This window comes from Nicotiana tabacum, chromosome 6 (assembly GCF_000715075.1).
Source record: "Nicotiana tabacum cultivar K326 chromosome 6, ASM71507v2, whole genome shotgun sequence".
Classification (NCBI taxonomy): domain Eukaryota; kingdom Viridiplantae; phylum Streptophyta; class Magnoliopsida; order Solanales; family Solanaceae; genus Nicotiana; species Nicotiana tabacum.
Window position 1 is genome coordinate 159,537,954 of NC_134085.1, and position 20,539 is coordinate 159,558,492.

The 20,539-nt window shown below is 39.1% G+C and overlaps 1 protein-coding gene and 1 non-coding gene across 2 annotated transcripts; both read left to right on the plus strand.

Moving 5' to 3' along the window:
- Nucleotides 1–2,270: 2,270 nt before the first annotated feature.
- Nucleotides 2,271–2,377, plus strand: LOC142182382 (small nucleolar RNA R71). The gene has a single exon (XR_012711217.1). It is a non-coding gene; the product is annotated as a small nucleolar RNA R71 (small nucleolar RNA).
- Nucleotides 2,378–5,070: 2,693 nt separating this feature from the next.
- LOC142182134 (uncharacterized) lies at nt 5,071–6,494 on the plus strand. The gene is made up of 4 exons (XM_075256105.1): nt 5,071–5,157; nt 5,204–5,562; nt 5,680–6,148; nt 6,336–6,494. Exons 1-4 carry the CDS (start codon nt 5,071–5,073, stop codon nt 6,492–6,494), a joined length of 1,074 nt encoding a protein of 357 aa, XP_075112206.1.
- The last annotated feature ends 14,045 nt before the right edge of the window (nt 6,495–20,539 follow it).

The following is a 20,539-nucleotide window of genomic DNA, read 5'->3' on the forward strand; positions in this document are numbered from 1 at the left end:
TTCCTTCATGTTGGGGTTCAACCTTCTTTGGTGTTCCCTGGAAGGTTTGTGTCCCTCTTCCGGCAGAATTTTGTGCATACAGTAGGCTGGGTTGATCCCCTTTATATCTGCCATGGTCCACCCAATAACAGTCTTACACTCATTAAGTACCTGCAAGAGTTGTTGTGCTTGCACATCTAACAAACTAGATGAGATAATAACAGGTAATGTGGAGTCAGGTCCAAAGAACTCATACCTGAGATGGGCGGGCAGTGGCTTCAACTCCAGCTTTGGTGGTTCTTCAATGGATGGCTTGGCTGGAGGAGTTTTTCTATTTTCCAAGTGCAAGGGCTCAAATTCAAGAGTTCTATCACAGAACCCTCTATCCTCTAATGCCATCACTCATTCTGTCAGTTCTTCTCCATTTACCTCATCTAAATTCATCAGACATGCAACAAGAGGGTTCTCAATAGTCAGCATCTCATCATCAGTCTCTACAATTACATCCACGACATCAATAAGAGAGCAATTGGCGAATTCACTTGGTTGCCTCATAGATTTCTGCACATTGAATGTTATCTCTTCGTCGTTCAATCTCATCTTGAGTTCCCCAGTCTCACAATCAATGAGAGCTCTCTTAGTGGCCAAGAACGGACTTCCCAAAATTATGGGAATCTCTTCATCTACCTTGCAGTCTAAGATCACAAAATCTGCAGGGAACATAAATTTCCCTACCTGAATCAACACATCATCCAGAATACCTGAGGGTTGCTTTACAGTCCTGTCAGCCCAGCTACAACAACATAGAGGTGAGTCTAGCTCTTCCAATACCCAGCCTCTTATAAATCGCCAGGGGCATAAGATTAATGCTGGCCCCTAGATCACACAGTGCCTTAGCAAAAGTAAAATTACTAATAGTGCATGGAATTGTAAAGCTCCCTAGGTCAGACAACTTTTTCGCAATTGGTCTAGTCACCACTGCACTACAAGTCTGAGTAAAAGTAACTGTGGCCAAGTCTTGGAAATCAAATTTTCGGGACATTAAGTCCTTCATCAGTTTTGCATACCCAAGCATCTCTTTCAAAGCCTCAATCAATGGAATATTTACTTGGATTTGTTTCAGCATCTCCAAGAACTTCTTGTATTGCTCCTCCTTTTGGTACTTAGCCAGCCTCTGAGGGAAGGGTGCAGGAGGTCTCTTCTTCCCAATCATTTGGGATTGATCTTTATCAGCTGCCACCTCAACTACTAGTTCTTGGGCTGTCTCGACTTCTTTCTCGGTCTCAATATGAATGCTATTTTCTTCCTGGGCAGTCTAGACTGTCACATCTGTCAGTTTCGTTGACTCATCCAGCTCAATGGGCACTGGTATGAGTGTCTCCGCTTGTCTAGTTTCTCGAGCCATCTCTTGCTCTACTTCCAAATCTCTGTCATTACGTAGATTCACCGCAATCAGATGCTTCAGGCCTTGATCTTTTGGATTTATCTGGGTATCTGCAGGTAGTGTCCCATGAGGACGATTGTTCAGAGACATCGAAATTTGGCCCATCTGTATTTCAATATTCTTGATCGCTGAATCATGTGCATCTATTCTCTCACTAATCTTTTCATTAGACCCAATAACCTACTGCATCATTGCTTCAAGTCTAGCAAACCCATCTTCTTGCCTTCTACCATGCTGCTGATGATGAGGAGGGTGATATCCCTGTTGTTGATTCTGATTATTATATCCTTGTGTCCTTGGGTAAGGTGCCATATTGTTAGGGGGTCTCATACCTCCCATGTTCCCATTGTTGAACTGTGGTTGGGCTGTCTTGTACTGCTGATTCTGCTGGCCCCAATTCTGATCACCCAGTCTCTGGCCTCCATAATTCGACACATAATTCATGTCTTCAAGGTAGTGATGATGATCATGTTCTGCATTCCACTGGTTACTAATTGGCTGACTAATGCACGATGTGCACAAGCCCCCATTGGTAGTATCTACAATGTGTACCTGCTGCTTCTGCCCTGACTCTTCCACCTTTTTGGTGAGTATGCTCATCTGTGTCAATAAGGTGGCCATATTTTCAGCCATAGAGTTGGATGGATCTAAGGGCACTGAGTGCACCACTGGAGTGATATGTGCATTCCTTGTTATCCATCCTGAATTCTGTGCCATCTTGTCAAGCAAACTCTGGCCTTCTCTCCATGTTTTGCTCAAAAATGCTCCGCCAGTTGAAGTATCAACAATGTTCTTCACGCTATCTGACAATCCCATGTAAAACCGCTGCCCCAACATCAGATCAGGAATACCATGGTGCGGACATATAACCAGCATCCCCTTGAATCGTTCCTATGTTTCATGCAGTGTTTCCATTGGTCTCTGTTTAAAACTCAAAATTTCATCAATTTGTTGAGTGGTTTTGTTGGGTGGGTGGAACTTGTTCACGAATTACTTGACTAACTCCTCCCAAGTTGTTATGGATTTATGGGGAGTGAATTTAGCCAGGTCTGGGCAGCTCCTGCCACTGAGAATGGAAACAATAACAGCATGATTGCTTCCGGAGTTACGTTGGGATGCCTTTGGGTTTTGCAGATTGATAGGAAATTCTTCAAAAGCTGTTGAGGATCTTTGACTTATGACCCCAAAAATAGTCCCTTGTTTTGCAACAAGTGCAACATGTTATTCGTGATTTGGAATGATTCAGCCTGTATCTGCGGGACAAAAATCGAGGTGGCCAGATTTTCAGCTGTGGGTTGTGCCCAGTCATAGAGAGTTGCCTCTGGCACAAGAGGTGCCACTGGCGCTATTGGTACAACTGGGTTCTCTTCGTGATCTCCCATTTCTGTCTCGAAGTGTTCAGTTATTTGTTGTTGTTTGTTTTTCCGGTTGGCCTGGTTCAAGGCCTTGAAAACTTTCTCCGGATCTGATAATGCTTCAAATACTTCACCAGTTTTCGATGAGTTTCTAGGCATGCACCTGTACAACCAAGTCAACAAACGTTAAAATTTCAATGTAAAGATTGGGTATAGAGAAAATTGACTACACTAAGAATTTTTGTACTTCTTTCAATTGTAATTGATAACACCGTTAAAGTTCCCCAATAACAGCGCCAAAATTTGACCACGCCCAACTATGTCTTATAAAAAGGACACGCGGACGTTGCAAATATAATCTGAGTATTTAGCCCATAGTCGAACCCACAAGGAATTAACCTATCAATTACTTTCGTTAAACGTACTAAACTCTACGAAATCAACTTCCCAAACGTTGTCAATAACAATTGATGGTATCTCTACTAACTAAGAATGAATGTAATTAAACAGCTTAAAACTAACTATGATTTGGTTGTAACAATTAAGAGAAGGTTCTAAGGCTATGATTTCCCCTATTGATGGAATCTCTTCCGGTTATGCTTCACATAGAATCACCATATCATCTCTATCAATCATGAGCACTCCTCTTACCTTAAATCTCTCCCGAGTAATCACGATAATTTACTAGACGCACTCTCCCGAGATACGCTAGCTGGCTTTGTTTATTACAGCTCACTTTAGATTACACCCAAGGCTTCGTTATCCCTAATCCCGCCTTTAAACCCTCGATTATTGATCTCTCATATACTTTGGGAGTGGTATTGTTCAACAATTACCTAAATATGCACTCTCTCCCGAGTTATGCACATTAAATAGGCATAGCTAATTGAGGATCCTGTCAATTAACTACAACAAGCATGTAGTTGAACAAATAGAGATTAAAAAGGCAAACTATATTAACATAATCAAGAAGTTCATACTTCAATAGGTTCCATCAAACCTTAGAATAAATATTTAGCTACTCATACTAGTGTTCATCATAACAATAATCAAATTCATCACAAATCATAAAAACAAAAGGAAGAAATGAAGAACTTGATGTTGAATCCTCCTCCCTGCCTCTTGCCTCTCCTTTTCTTGCACTAAGCTATCAAAAACTGCATAATCCCCCTTTGGGCGAGCTTGACCTTCTATAGGTTAAGTGAATTTTTTCCTTAGACTTTCAAGTTTACCCCTGAAAATTAATATTTCGGAACTGGGCTAGTGCGGCCGCGCTAGTGGGCGCGCTAATGCTCTATCATTCTGCCTCGACCATTTGGTCTAGTGCGGTCACGCTAGTGCAGACCTTCATTTTAACTATTCTTTTGTCTCGTCTTCTTGCGTACTCAGCTCCTAGGGGTTTTGTTTCTTGCTTCAATGTAGCTCCAATCACAGCTTTAAGGCCTCATACAAGCTCCTTACTCCTGCAACGCGTGACATTCACAATTAGAACCCATTTTTCATCATTTAATTATATTATAACATTGAAACATAATTAAGCTAGGGCATAAACAATCGCCAAATTACATAAATCTAGCCTATTATCAACACCCCACACTGTCTTTTGTAGTAGTAAGAGCTGATACTGAACTGTGGCATAAGAGGCTGGGACATGTTCCATTTCTAGTCATTAAGAAGTTACCTAATTTCACTGGTAGTGATAGTACTACAATAAGCCATTGTGACATTTGTCCATTGGCAAGACAAGATAGGATTCTATTTCCCATAAGTACTACTAGAGTAGTAGATTGTTTTGATTTACTGCATATGGATATATGGGGCCCTTACAAAGCCTTAACTCATAATGGAAAAAGGTTTTTTCTCACAATTGTAGACGATTGCTCCAGATGGACCTGAGTTTTTTTATTGCATCTTAAATCTGATGTAATTGCAGTACTCAAGCACTTCATTATTATGGTCAGGACACAGTTTAGGAAGATGATAAAATGCTTTAGATCTGATAATGGGACAGAGTTCTTTAATTAGAGTTGCAATGAGTTATTCTCAGTGCATTGCATTGTGCATCAAAGCTCTTGTCCATACACTCCACAACAAAATAGAGTGGTGGAACGAAGACATAAACATATATTGGAGACAGCAAGGGCTATAAGGTTTCAAGGTCATTTGCCTATTCGATTCTGGGGGGAATGTGTGGAGGCAGCAGTGTACATCATCAATAGAATACCCTCCATTGTTTTGCACAACAGATCACCATTTGAAGTATTGTTTGGAAGACAAGCTTCTATATCTCACATGAGGGTTCTAGGATGTCTATGCTTTGCTACTAATTTAGTGAAAGGAGACAAGTTTGGTCCTCGTGCAATAAGGTGTATTTCTGGGGTATGCTCCTACACAAAAGGGCTACAAGTTATACAAAATTGAGCAGAGGTCTATATTTGTGAGCAGGGATGTAGTCTTCCATGAAGATGTGTATCCATTCCAATATAATGCTGAAGATTTCAGAGTGCACTCTCAGTCAACTTCCATAATCAATAATGATTGTCTATTGTCACCTATTGATAGCAGGGGTGTTGAGGAGCTTGGCAACACTCACATTTACACAGCAGCTGATGCTCCTGCACATGAAATACATGCAACTTCATCCTCTATTCCCAACAATGCCAGCAATGTAGAAGAAAATGCAACTGTTGTTCCAGAGATACATGCACCAGTTGTTAAAGATGAGGCTTCTGTGCCATCTAATATTAGACAAAGTGGACCACCCATTGCTTGTGATCAGAGAAGGTCTGGCAGGACCACTAAACCCCCTATTTGACTCAAAGACTACATTAGACCTCAAGGAAGGTCAAGTTCTGCAAGTTATTGTCTGTATCCAATCAGTGATGTCATATATTATGATAGCCTTTCAGCCAAATACCAAGCCTATGTTGCTAAGGTTTCTTCAGAGACTGAACCTACATCCTTTTATGAAGTAACCAAAGATATGAGGTGGATTGAAGTTATGAAATCAGAGATTCAAGCTCTAGAAGATAATCACACATGGGAAGTAGTAACACTACCTCATGGCAAGAAGGCAATTGGTTGTAAATGGGTCTACAAGATCAAATACACAGCTTCTGGAGATATAGAAAGATTCAAGGCTCGCTTGGTGGCAAAAAGGTATAGTCAGAAGGAAGGCTTGGATTATCAAGAGACATTCTCACCTGTAGTGAAAATTGTCACAGTTAGGTCTGTGATTGCTATTGCAGTTGCAAAAGGTTGGGTTTTACACCAAATGAATGTATATAATACTTTCTTGCAAGGAGATTTGGAAGAGGAAGTCTATATGGATCTACCTCAGGGTTTCTCATATTCAGCAGGAAAGACTCAAGTCTATCGACTACATAAGTCTCTTTATGGGCTTAAGCAAGCTTCCCGTCACGGGAGATGATGTTGTTCTTATATCAGACACTAAAGTTGCACTTCATCAAAACTTCAAAATCAAAGACTTGGGGGAGCTCAAGTAATTTTTGGGCATTGAGTATGCGAGGAGTAAGGAAGGGATTCTGTTATATCAGAGGAAGTATTCTATCGAGCTTATCTCTGATGCTGGCTTGACATGGGCAAAACCTGTAGGGGCACCTGTTGAGGTGAATCAGAAGTTAACTACAGCTGAATTTGATCATCAATTTGGACTTACCAATGATACTTTACTTGCTGATCATGGAGCTTATTAGAGGTTGATTGGTAGGTTACTCTACCTAACTATTACTAGGCCGGATATTTCATTTGATGTGCAATGTTTGAGTCAATTCATGCATGCTCCTAAGACATCGCATCTTGAGGCTGCCTTAAGAGTAATTAGATACTTGAAAAAGAATCCTGGTCTGGGGATCCTTATGTCATCTAATGGTTCTACCAAGTTGCACGCTTATTGTGATGCTGATTGGGCTTCTTGCCCAAATACGAGGAAGTCAGTGACTGGCTATATGCTCACGCTTGGTGATTCTCTCATATCCTGGAAATCCAAGAAGCAAAATACTATCTCTCGTAGTTCAGCTGAAGCGAAGTATAGGAGTCTGGCGTCGACTGTGGTAGAGATAGTGTGGTTGGTTGGTCTGTTCAATGAGTTAGGAGTCTCTCTCACTTTGCCTATCCCACTCTATTGTGACAGTAAATCTGCAATGCAAATTGCTGCGAATCTAGTATTCCACGAACGTACCAAGCACATTGATATTGATTGTCATTTCATTCGTGAGAAGGTACAACAGGGATTGGTTGAGACTGTGTATCTGCCCTCTGCTGAGCTAAGTTGTATTCAGCATGACCATTTGTTATCCAAGTTAGGCCTAAAGAACATTTTCCTTAGACCTAGCTTGAGTGGGTGTTGAGAAATGTATTGATACAGGGTAGTGCTAGTTAGTTGTTATTTATCAACCATAGCTAGCTAACTAGAGTACATATTGGTAACTATAGTTGAGTTAAAGATTAGTTAGCATAAATATATGTTAGTTGGGAAGTTGTAGGTGTTGTATAGTATACTTTCTCAATGGAATAGTAATATTTCCATTTTCTCCGTTCTTCTTCTCTCGTCTTCATCTTTCACTCTTCAGATCTGGATTGGAAGCTAACTGAATTTATCAATTCGACAGTAACCCTGAATAATCCCTTCCTCTCTTGCCCTCCATTTTCGTTAGCTAACTCTATTTCGTTCGAATTCGAGCTAAGATATCCTAATTTTTGCATGCATCGCCTTTCTCCTTGGATGATTGACTCGTTTGAGTATGCCGTAAATAAAAGGTAAAGAAGAGAAAAATCTGACATTATTGTTTTCATCGCCGGCACCGGAGAGTGAAGAACAGACTGTGCATATAGTAAAAGTACTTTTAGGTAATTTACTAGAACGACTCCTTTTCTATGTGGTGCAAAACCTTAGGAGCATTTAGAAACCGGAAGATAATGAAATGTTCTAACTCGGAAACAATTTCAAATGTTGGCCAACTAAGGAATATCTATATGCTTCCTCATAGCATTTATAAGATTAGTGCCTTTGTAATTTATTGTATTGTGCATAAATTTATGTAGGTATTTGTGAAGCTTATGTCATGCAATGCAGTTTTTAAATAAAATTTCATATGCTATAGTTATTAAAGTGAAGTGATTGCAGATGTTGTGACAGTCAGAGTTCTGCCAAGTTTTGCCGCGGTTTGCCATATCCAGCTCGTTTTCCTGAGGTGATCCATTTTTAGTGATTTCGTTTGATGAATTGTGTGATCCTCTCATTTCAAAGTTTAACTATTAAAAAGAAGGGACGTTTATTTATTTTAGGTTGTAAACACATCCTCTCACATGTGTGGTTTAATTATTTTTCTTGAATCAATCATGTGGAAACATTTCTGTTGATGGGTTTGAGAGTTGGACTTAGGATGTCTGCCTATCTTGATATCAATGTCGACATGTCGTGTTGAATTGTGTGATAAAAACTTAATCTATTACAGAGGAAGCACTTATATTATTTGTTTTAGGTTGTCAATTTGTTCGCTGTTTTTATTTATCCTGTTGCCTTACTAAGATGATAGTTTTCTGAAATCCACTGTAACATTTTCTCCTGTATGCCCTAAGACATGTTAAGGTTGTGGGATGATATTTGATATTTCAGATGGAAATTTGAACAAAGTTGCAGTCATATCAGGCAAACTTGGATTATACCTGATGCCTCTATTTCAATTCTAGAACAGGAGTATCGCTAAATTAATATTCTCATGGAGCTTCACATATTATTCTAATTTGTGTAATGGCAAAATTAGAAATTGCATTTCATGAGTTGCCCAGTGCCCCTTTGTGCATTCCTTTCTCGCCTCACCTGAGTGAAGTTTCTGCTAGTGATTCCACTTATAACTAAATAAGCTTTTAAGGAGTCCATTAGTTCTTATGAATAATTATTCAGGAATATGCGTGACTAAACAGTAGCTCAGGAATCTCTAACCCAAATTTGGCACATAACCTCGGAATCTGGTTCTAACCCAAGTCCAGTTTAACATTGCGTCTTGAAAATTTTCTAATTTAGGTGGTGAAAATGGCCATGAACCTGCCGGTGCTGGATTTGTTTGGGAAAATGGATGCTGATTGCAGCTATCTGTACTGATGTTTCTGCCCCTTCAAATGTTGACTCAATTCTTGATGTATGATTACCTGTTTGATTGGCACAACAGCCTACTTGTTTTTCTTTGTTGGTGCCTAACTAACCTGATTAAACTTTAGGGTATAAGAGCTGTTACAGGTCCCATGGATTGCCATCTGATTGTGAAGGTATAATGAATCTTAATCTCCTTGTCTAACTCTTGACTTTCGTTTTTACAGTGTTACCTGTACACGTAAAACCATCTTGCACTGTGACATGAGAAGTAGTGGATCACTGATACATTTACTATACTACCAATCGGAGTCTCTACCCGAGCAGAGTAACTTGGTAAGCCGTAAGAGTTGAAACATAACCTTCATGGTCTTACTAGAAACCTTACTTATCACAGGGCTATGTTGGTCTCGCAATTACAGTTCACTGTTTTTAATCTGTAGCTTACTATCTCTACATTTTATTCCTCCTAATTATCTTTCCCTTAAAAATTTCACAATGATCAATTTCTTTTGATAAGTATTCACAGAATACTATTTTTACTTTGAACTTATAGTATTTTACATTTAAAATAAATAATTAGAATGTGTTGCTAAATTTGGAAAGTCACCAAACCATAATTTCTGGTCATCTAAAGTCATGAGATGTGACTGGGACCAGTTGCTGACAGTCCATGGTACCGATGTCCTTTACTCCTTTATAGACTTATACTGGTGAATGGTGATATATTGAATTTTGGTTTGTTTGAGGAAGAAAAATCCAAAGGTTGTAAAGTAGAGGTATCAATTAGATGTTATTTTATTTTTTATTTTTGTAACTCATTTAGAGTTGTTAGTTTTTAACTATAACTGTAGTAGCTAGTTAGTCCTTCAGAAACTGAAAGATAGCGTGCACTGTGTGATATTATATGAATTGTCTTTGCATTCTAGATGATAATTGTCAGTAATGAAGCTTTACCACTTCCTAGAGCCATTAGCGGCCAAAGAGGTTTGGCTTGGACAATACCCGTTCACAATGTTCATTTGTCAGTATTGTGGTGCATGTTAATTGTGTTTCACCACCTCCAAGATAATTGTGTTGGCTTATTCACCCTAAACGAGCAGAAAAAATTGAAAAATGAGAAGTCAATCTGCCATCTTCTAAATGATGAACATGAAAGGTTTATGTTTTTCAACTGTGCTTGCTTGCTCAGCCTCAACATGAACAAAGATAGAAACCCAATTTTCTAATTTCGTAGGCAATGAGATCTCAGTTTTATCCAAAGATGGGTGGTGGAACCAAGTCAGTTTTGATTGCCAATATGGAACGTTACAAAGGTTGACTTTGTTCTGTATTATTTTGCATAGACAGAAGATGGTTTCTTTTCCACTTGTGTAGATTATCTTCCTATGGAGGAACATGTATCTTTGGCTGAGACATCAAAATCAAACTTTAATAAGGTTTTTAAGGTTGTATTATGCAAGTGGAAAATCTCATGGATTCCAACATGTTTTTTTTCTTCTTTGTCTTTTTTCCTCCGGAAAACATAAAAAAAAATGAAGGGGTTGCATGTCTTGAATAGGAAGCAAAATCATTTGCAAAACAAGTGATCAATGTATATCAGTTTATGTAATTTCTTTAGATTATGTATTCATTTTCTTCAGCTTGTTAGTTCGTGAACTCCTGTTAAGGACACAAGCAGAATTTCAACATAACTTCTTACTAGTCCTGAGTGTGCAAGATCTGACAAATGATTCAAATCTTATGGCTTGAAGCAACGAATCCGCCTGAGGATGTGCTTTACCATATTTGCCTAAACTTTAAATTTGAATCTTCCTCCTCTTGGCTAAGCATCACTAGTCATTTTTGATTGAGCCTAGTGGTGGATTTTCTAAGAGACAATACTCTACATCAATTCCCAAGAATCATTTCCTGAAGAAAAAATAAAATTTGCCCCACTTACTATTGGGAGCAAGAAGGAACAAGTCATATGGGAAAGGTAGTGATGGCAACAGGGAAGGAAGTGAGGGTGGCAGAGTTCATAGCGGGCTTTAGATTGTTTTTAAGTGTTGCAATTGGATGGGAGGAGGAAAGAAAAGATAATAGCGCTTTGTCTCCTTTTGCTTTGTTGGGGTGGACCAAACTTTCCATAAAAATGTATCTGCAAGGAGACTGTCACAGTTATAACACTGATGTATTGATGGTCTGTGGGTGTTTTTAATAGGCAAAATCTTAAACACAAATAAAAAGGGCAGGATGGAGTAATGATTTACGGGTTGCAATAACACTGGTTATATTAGAACTTCACATAACCATAAAATTATTCTCAATGCTGCTATCTACTGCCTCTTTTTAACAGAAATCAAGTTGGCCCCAACAATTGAGCTGTCTGGTCTGTTGAAGTTTGGCAAAATGCCAAAGTCCCACATTGGTTGGGAGTTAAGTTTGGGGGGGATTTTTCCCCTATAAAAGAAGGCCTAATGTTTAGGATTGAAACACACCTCTCATTTGCCTTCTCATCTGTTTAAGACATTTGTATCTTCTCTCTTTAGTATTATTTCACTTGTATTTTTGGAGTGGAATAAAATATTGGTTGTGTCCGAGGAGTAGGCAAAATTAGCCGAACCTCGTAAATTCTGATGTTTCCTTTATTGTTGTTTTATTGTCTTATTTATTATTTGGTGGCTGTCATAATTTTTGGTATAGTAGTTGTGACTTATTCACACTATATACATTTGGCTTCCGCAACAATTGGTATCAGAGCCAAGTTACTGTCTAAGTATGCTCTGTGGTTGCAGCATAGTCTGATCTTCCACATCAGAAAAGATTTATCTTGGTAACTGAGTCAAGGTTCTGTCTGAGTATGCTCTGTAGTTGCAGCTTAGTCTGATCTTCTACATCAGAAAGGAAATAATCTTGATTTGTGTCGTCAGCTATTAAATAATATTTGTGTCAAATATGGGAGACAATAAACAAGAAGAATCTACATCAAGTGTCAACAATACGTCATCATTGGCATCTTCGCTTATGACAAGAATTGTGTCAAATGCGAAATTTGCGGTAGAAATTTTTGACGGGTCCGGACATTTTGGGATGTGGCAAGGCGAAGTTCTAGATGTCCTTTTTCAACAAGGGCTAGATCTGGCCATTGAAGAAAAGAAACCAGATGTTATTGGAGAAGAAGATTGGAGAATTATCAACCGTGTTGCTTGCGGTACCATTCGATCCTACCTTGCTAGAGAGCAGAAATATCCATACACAAAGGAAACTTCTGCAAGTAAATTATGGAAAGCACTGGAGGATAAATTTTTGAAGAAAAACAGTCAAAATAAATTGTACATGAAGAAGAGACTGTTTCACTTCACCTATGTTCCTGGTACCACGATGAATGAACATATCACCAGTTTCAATAAGTTGGTCACAGATTTGCAAAATATGGATACAACTTATGATGATGGTGACTTGGCCTTAATGTTGTTGGCGTCACTTCCTGATGAGTACGAGCACCTTGAAACTACTCTACTCCATGGAAATGACGAAATTTCTCTCAGAGAAGTTTGTTCAGCTTTGTACAGCTATGAACAAAGAAAGCGAGAAAAACAGAAGGGCGGAGAAGGAGAAGCACTGTTTGTGAGGGGTCGTCCTCAAAATCAAACGAGGACAAAGAAGGGAAGATCCAAGTCAAGATCCAGACCCAGCAAAGATGAATGTGCCTTTTGTCGAGAAAAAGGGCACTGGAAGAAAGACTGTCCGAAGTTGAAGAATAAGGCCAAACATAACAATGGAAAGGCTATTATGGATTCAAATGTAGCTGATTGTGATGATTCAGACTTCTCATTAGTTACAGCAGAGTCATCAACATCATCAGACATATGGTTGATGGACTCGGCTTGTAGCTATCATATGTGTCCCAACAGGGACTGGTTCGTGGAATTTCAAGAAGGAGAATATGGAGTCATCCACACAGCGGATAACAGCCCTCTTACCTCATATGGCATTGGTTCAATACGATTAAGGAACCATGATGGAATGATCAGAACATTGATAGATGTTCGATATGTACCGGATTTGAAGAAGAATCTCATCTCTGTGGAGCCCTAGAATCAAAAGGATTCAAAATCATTACAGAAAATGGAGTGATGAGAGTATGCTCCGGTGCACTAGTGGTAATGAAGGCTAATCGGAAGAATAATAATATGTACCGCTATCGTGGCAGTACAGTTATTGGGACAGCGACAGTAACATCCAGTGACGACAAAGAGGCAGAAGCAACCAAGCTATGGCACATGCGCTTGGGACATGCTGGAGGAAAATCCTTGAAAACTCTATCAGATCAAGGATTGTTAAAAGGAGTAAAGGCTTGCAACTTGGAGTTTTGTGAGCATTGTGTTAAAGGGAAACAGACAAGGGTTAAATTTGGTACAGCGATCCATAATACTAAAGGCATTTTGGATTATGTACACTCTGATGTTTGGGGTCCTTCCAAAACACCTTCATTGGGTGGGAAGCACTATTTTGTAACCTTTGTTGATGATTTTTCCCGAAGAGTATGGGTGTATACAATGAAGAGCAAAGATGAAGTGTTGGGAATTTTTCTCAAATGGAAGATGATGGTGGAGAATCAGACAGGCAGGAGAATCAAGTGTATTCGCACAGACAATGGAGGTGAATACAAAAATGATCATTTCAATAAGGTCTGTGAAAATGATGGCATCATCCGACACTTCACTGTTAGACATACACCACAACAGAATGGAGTGGCAGAATGTATGAACCGGACCTTGCTGGAGAAGGTACGGTGTATGTTGTCCAATGCTGGCTTGGGCAAAGAATTTTGGGCTGAGGCAATTACATATGCATGCCACCTCATTAATCGTCTACCATCTGCTGCTATTGATGGCAAAACACCATTTGAAAAATGGTACGGAAAACCTGCTGTAGATTATAACTCTTTGCACGTGTTTGGCTCAACTGCATATTATCATGTGACGGAGTCAAAATTGGATCCAAGGGCAAAGAAGGCTATTTTTATGGGAATTACTTCTGGAGTCAAAGGATATCGCTTATGGTGTCCTATGACAAAGAAAGTAATGTTCAGCAGAGATGTTACCTTTGATGAATTTGCTATGGTAAATAAGGTAACAGAAGATACCAAACAAAATGAAGGTGCTTCTAAGCAGGTGGAGTTTGAGGGAAAATTTATTTTTCCTACACAAGAAGCAGAGGAGGAAACAAATGAAAATTACCCTCTGGAAGGAGAGCCAGTAGAGGAGATTCCAACTCAGGAATCTCAACAACAACTTGAATCAATAGCAACCAGCAGGCCAAAAAGAACAATAACGAAACCTGTTCGTCTCATAGAGACGGTTGCTTGTGCAACCTCAATTGTAGCTGATGATGTTCCTACTACTTACAAAGACGCTGTCCAAAGTTCAGAAGAAGATAAGTGGAGGATTGCCATGAATGATGAAATACAGTCCCTTCATCAGAATCATACATGGAGATTGGCCAATCTCCCGAAGGGAAAGAAAGCAATTGGGTGCAAATGGGTATTTGCAAAGAAGGAAGGATTTCCTAACCAAGTAGATGTTCGCTACAAAGCAAGATTGGTGGCCAAATGATATGCTCAAAAGAAGGGAATTGATTACAATGAAGTGTTTTCTCCAGTTGTAAAACATTCCTCCATTAGAATTATGTTGGCTTTGGTAGCACAATTGGATTTGGAACTAGTTCAGATGGATGTAAAAACTGCGTTTTTACATGGAAACTTGGAGGAGGAAATCTACATGACTCAGCCAGAAGGATTCAAAGTTGCTGGAAAAGAAAATATGGTGTGCAAACTTGAAAAATCGTTGTACGGATTGAAACAATCTTCTAGACAATGGTACAAGCGATTTGACGAGTTTATGTTGCGGCAAGGGTACAAGAGAAGCAAATACGATCATTGTGTGTATTTGCACAAGCTTAAAGATGGTTCCTTTGTATATCTTCTCCTATATGTTGATGATATATTGATAGCTTCCAAGAATTCGGAAGAAATTGATAAGTTGAAGATTCAACTGAAGAAGGAGTTCGAGATGAAGGATTTGGGTGAGGCAAAGAAAATTCTTGGCATGGAGATAATTAGAGATAGACGTTCAAAGAAACTCTGTTTATCTCAAAAGGAATATTTGAAGAGAGTACTTCAACGTTTTGGCATAGATGACAAGACTAAGCCAGTTAGTACTCCACTTGCTTCCCATTTTAAGCTAAGTACTACTATGTCGCCAATGGATGAAGCTGAACGAGAGTATATGTCAAAGGTACCATACGCAAATGCTGTTGGTAGCTTGATGTATGCAATGGTTTGCACAAGGCCTGACATTTCACAAGCTGTTGGAGTTATTAGCAGATATATGCACAATCCAGGGAAGGAGCATTGGCAAGCTGTGAAGTGGATTCTACGGTATATTCATAATACTGTAGATGTCGGGTTAGTTTTTGAGCAGGAAGACAATCAGTTTGTAGTTGGATATTGTGACTCAGATTTTGCGGGTGATATGGACAAACGAAGATCAACTACTGGTTATGTGTTTACTTTTGCAAAGGCACCAGTTAGTTGGAAGTCTACTTTGCAGTCAACAGTTGCTTTGTCTACAACAGAGGCAGAGTACATGGCTATTACAGATGCTGTGAAAGAGGCAATTTGGCTTCAAGGATTGCTAAAGGAGCTTGGTGTTGAACAAAAAGGTATCACAATTTTTGTGATAGTCAAAGTGCTATTCAATTAGCGAAGAACCAAGTTTATCATGCAAGGACGAAGCAAATTGATGTTCGGTATCATTTCGTACGAGAAATCATAGAAGAAGGTGGAGTCACGGTGAAGAAAATTCATACTACAGAGAATCCTGCTGATATGCTGACAAAGGTGGTGACTGCGGTCAAGTTTCAACATTGTTTGGATTTGATCAACATTGTTGAACACTGAAGATTGAAGATGAAGACACAACCAAAATTTGTTATTGAGAGAGAATTGAAAATGTGGAATTTTGCCAAGGTGGAGATTTGTTGAAGTTTGGCAAAATGCCAAAGTCCCACATTGGTTGGGAGTTAAGTTTGGGGGGATTTTTCCCTATAAAAGAAGGCCTAATGTTTAGGATTGAAACACACCTCTCATTTGCCTTCTCATCTGTTTAAGACATTTGTATCTTCTCTCTTTAGTATTATTTCACTTGTATTTTTGGAGTGGAATAAAATATTGGTTGTGTCCGAGGAGTAGGCAAAATTAGCCGAACCTCGTAAATTCTGGTGTTTCCTTTATTGTTGTTTTATTGTCTTATTTATTATTTGGTGGCTGTCATAATTTTTGGTATAGTAGTTGTGACTTATTCACACTATATACATTTGGCTTCCGCAACATGGTCAAATCCTTGAGGCAGCTATTGATGCAGCACAATTAAATATCAGGGATACTTTCAGTGGATAGCAAGTCGGTGATGGTGATTGTGGTTCAACTGTAGGTTCTTGGAGAATCTCTCTCTTCCTCAATTTGCTCAACATGTTATCTGCATTTTATGATGAGCTAATTTTTTTATGGAAGGGGTGCAGTGGCTATTCTTGAAGACATGAAGAAAGTGAGTCCTTTTCCTTAGATTATCTCCCCATAATTCTTCACCAAAATAGGAAAACGCAAGGCATCTGCCTTTCCCGATTTGCTGTGTTGTAGATTGTTTAAAAGAAGTGTCAGTTACATTAACGCTATTTATTGTAGAGAAAATTGCTACTTTTGATTTTTCCAACTTTTACAGCTTGCCTATCAGTGGTCTAGCTATAGTAGTGAGCCCAGCTTGTACATTTGTACTTGCAGCGGTGACGATTAATTTGGCTGCTCTAAGGATTTTTTTTCAAGTCCAGTTGTTAGATGCAAGATAGGTTTATTTTGTGAAATCCAGGGGGATTAGAGGTTTCTTTATATTTTCATCACCTGAGAGTTATCGCTTACCATAGATGGCTTGAGGTGTATAAACATAGAGCTCAATTTCTTTTGTGGACTATTTTCTGATATACTATGTCCTTTTCTTTTCACCTTAAAGAACTGATATATGGCTTGAGGTGTATAGACGTAGTGCTCAATTTCTTTTGATTTACTTTGTTTATCTTATTTTAGTGCCGTATTGATTCCCAAATAATGCTCGCTAGCTCCCCCCCCCCCCCCCCAAGAGAAAACAAAGGTCAAAGAAACTGTCCTATTTATAGTTACCTTTTCGAAAAACAGAAACTGTCTTGATGCTTTTTTGCAAGTTGGTATGTGAATTTTTCATAGTTGCTTATACTTTTATCTTTAAGAATCTTACTTTGCCTCCTTTCTGAACGTTTTGTTTTTTCAGCTATCCGCTAATGAACCCACAGAAACGGATAATGAAATTGGATCTTCTACTTGAAGAGTAATGGGAAACAAGTGGTATCATATATTGCATTTTTCATAGCTTGTTGACTGTACCTTTTCTTCTTTTCAAGTTAAAGTTTCCGTACCTTATTTAAGGCATTTAAGTCATCCATTTTATGACAGATATAACATACCCGTTAAGGAAGCATATGCGGAGTTGAAAGCAGACAGCGAGTCTGTTCTCACAGTTTGTTAGCTAACTCCTTGTATTGGGTAAAATTAAAGTTTGCATATTGGAGGTGACTTGTCATGACACGTGGATTAGTCAAATGGTCAAAGAATTATAATTAGCCAAGAGGCACGAGCAACAACAGATACGAGAGAAGGTGATGAAAGAGGCACGGATAGTTATTCAAATAGTTTGGCGCCCGTACCTATTTAAGTCATTTAAAGCTCAAACATCAAGAAGAATCAAGGAAATGAATCTGACAACGCATGTGAGTCCAAATTCAGTATTTAACATACATTAAATACTGAGTACGTTAGAGAATTTGTATTTAATATAAATGATTGAGTAACGTTTCTTTTATTGTCATTTATTGCTCATAATTGTCTTATTAAGACAAAGACAATAAACATATCTCCAAGAAAACCATTATAAAAGGGAGAATGCTTTTGTAAGGACGGGGAAGACTATTGGAATATACTAATTTACTTTGCTTTCTTCTGCTCATCTTGTTATTGTTGAAAGCCAATTTCTACATTCTTTCGATTATCAGTAACTCGTGTTCTTCTAAATTCTAGCTTTGACCTAAATTCTATTTTTTGGTTAAACAAATTGGTTCCGTTACCGGGAATCTGATAATCTATTTTCTTTTCACCTAACCTTCCTTGTTGCATCAACTATGTCGACTAATAATGTCAATACTCAAGGAAACCAAGAGAACCAACAAAGTCAGGGAGATCCACAAAATATCAACGTTCAAGTTCCTGCTCCGCAAGACTCTCCACGACAATCTCGCGAGGGTTCTCCTGATGAATCTCAAACAAACGAGTATGCTCAATTTCAAAACATGGAAGCCGCTGATGAAGCTTTGCAAAAATTAATTACTGCTCAGGTCAACAGAGCCGTTGCGGCACTTGTTAACCGGTTACCTGTTGCAACACCCGCACCAACTCCAAATAATAACACTATAGAAAATCCTCGTTCCGGGCTCGTTAACTCAGGCAGTGGTGGAGCCCCCAATAACTCACAGGAGGGAGAACCAGGTAATGCAATTAATTTTGATTTGCAAACTTTAGTACTAACCTTGCAGAAACAGCTCAAGGAGCAAAGTGAACGCATAGAGCAGATATCTGGGGTGCCACCTATAATCAAGGGGGTAGACATGGATAGGTATTCACAACAACCCTGGAAGCCAAGTGCTGCTCCGCTCCCAATCCCAAAAAAGTTCAAAATGTCTGATATTCCAAAGTATGATGGAACAACAAACCCACGAGACCACGTGACTGCCTTCACAACGGGTGTAAAGGGAAACGATTTGACTAAGCAGGAGATTGAATCGGTTCTAGTCAAGAAATTTGGTGAAACACTCACCAAAGGAGCATTAACATGGTATTCTCTTCTACCTGAAAATTCTATAAATTCTTTCGCTGAGCTTGCAGATTCTTTCATCAAAGCACACTCGGGAGCTCAAAAAGTGGAAAAAAGAATGGAGGATATTTTCAAAATCAAGCAGGGAGATTCAGAATTGCTTAGAGAGTTCGTGGACAGATTTCAACATGAAAGAATGACATTGCCGCGTGTACCTGACAACTGGGTAGCTATAGCCTTTACAAGCAATTTGAATGAAAAAAGTTCGGAAGCTACGAGGAGGCTCAAGGAAAGCCTTCATGAATTCCCAGCTACAACGTGGAATGATGTTTACAACAGGTATAGTACGAAGTTGAGGATTGAGGAAGATACTGTTCCACGATCTCAAAAAGAAGAAAATATACGTCCGAGACGGGCAGAGACTGACAAAAGGTCCGGTAAAAATAGGTACGAGCCTTATATGGGACCTGCGGGAAAAGACTCACGATCAAAACAGGACGACCAAAGGCACGATCGCAAACCAAGGAACAGAGAAGCAGGTTCCTCATCAAGATTCAGGAACGAGCGAAACCATTATGAGTCACGAGACGATGATAGAAGTCCAAAAGCGAGGTTTGGAGGTTACAACTTTAACATTAGCACTTCTGAGCTCGTAGCCGTTTTGAGAAGTATGGGAGATAAGGTTCGATGGCCAAAGGAAATGAGGTCGAATCCAAACAGGCGCAACCCTGACCATTGGTGTGAGTTCCATAATGACCATAGACATAAAACAGCAGATTGTAGATTTTTACAAAGTGAGGTTGATCATTTATTAAAATAAGGATATCTCACCGAATTATTCAGTGAGAAAGGCAAGCAAGCTTATATGAAAAACAGGCAGGAGCCTCAAATGCCCCCCCCCCCTCCCAAAAGAACTATTAATGTCATAAGTGGGGGTGAAGGCATCAATGGTGTATCATATACTGCAGCCAACAAAGTTTCCAAAGTAACTATTACCCAAGGGAAACGGGTGTGGCAGGTTCTAGAAGAAGACAATATTACATTCAATGATGCAGATGCTGACGACGTATTAACCCCTTATAACGATGCACTGGTAATATCTCTAATTGTTTTTGATACTAATGTGAAACGAGTTTTAATTGATCCAGGTAGTTCCGTGAACATTATTTTGCTAAGAGTATTACGAGAGATGCAAGTTGAAGAGAAAATAATACCAAAGGCGCATACTCTATCTGGATTCGATAATTCTAGTATCGTCATAAAAGGAGAAGTAACACTCACCACTTTTGCTGAAGGGGTCGTCAAAGATACAAAGTTCCAGGTAGTAGACATGGAGATGGCTTACAACATGATTCTGGGGAGACCATGGATCCATGAAATGGATGCTGTTCCTTCAACCTTGCATCAAGTTATCAAATTTCTATCGCCATGGGGAATTTGTCAAATTCGCGGAAATCAACATACATCCAGGGCTATTAATTCCGTTACATATACAAGCATAAGAAATGAAGGCAAATAGTAATCACAGAAGGCAGTTGAGGACACCACAACACAGACCTCAACTGAACAAGTGCGAACAGATGTAGACTCAAGACCTGATACCATTCAAGAACCAGAAGAGAATGAAGACATCAAAACAACGATAGAGGAATTAGAACCTGTCGTGTTGTTTGCTTAGTAGCCTGATAAAAAAGTCTATGTCGGGGCTAAT

What these genes read in the sequence shown, in the direction of transcription:
- LOC142182134 (XM_075256105.1), top strand. Translation starts at nt 5,071, where the DNA reads ATGAGGGTTCTAGGATGTCTATGCTTTGCTACTAATTTAGTGAAAGGA. An exon ending in ATTGCTTGTGATCAGAGAAG is followed by an intron (nt 5,563 to 5,679) that starts GTCTGGCAGGAC and finishes ATATTATGATAG; the next exon opens with CCTTTCAGCCAAATACCAAG. An exon ending in ATTCAGCAGGAAAGACTCAA is followed by an intron (nt 6,149 to 6,335) that starts GTCTATCGACTA and finishes CTGTTATATCAG; the next exon opens with AGGAAGTATTCTATCGAGCT.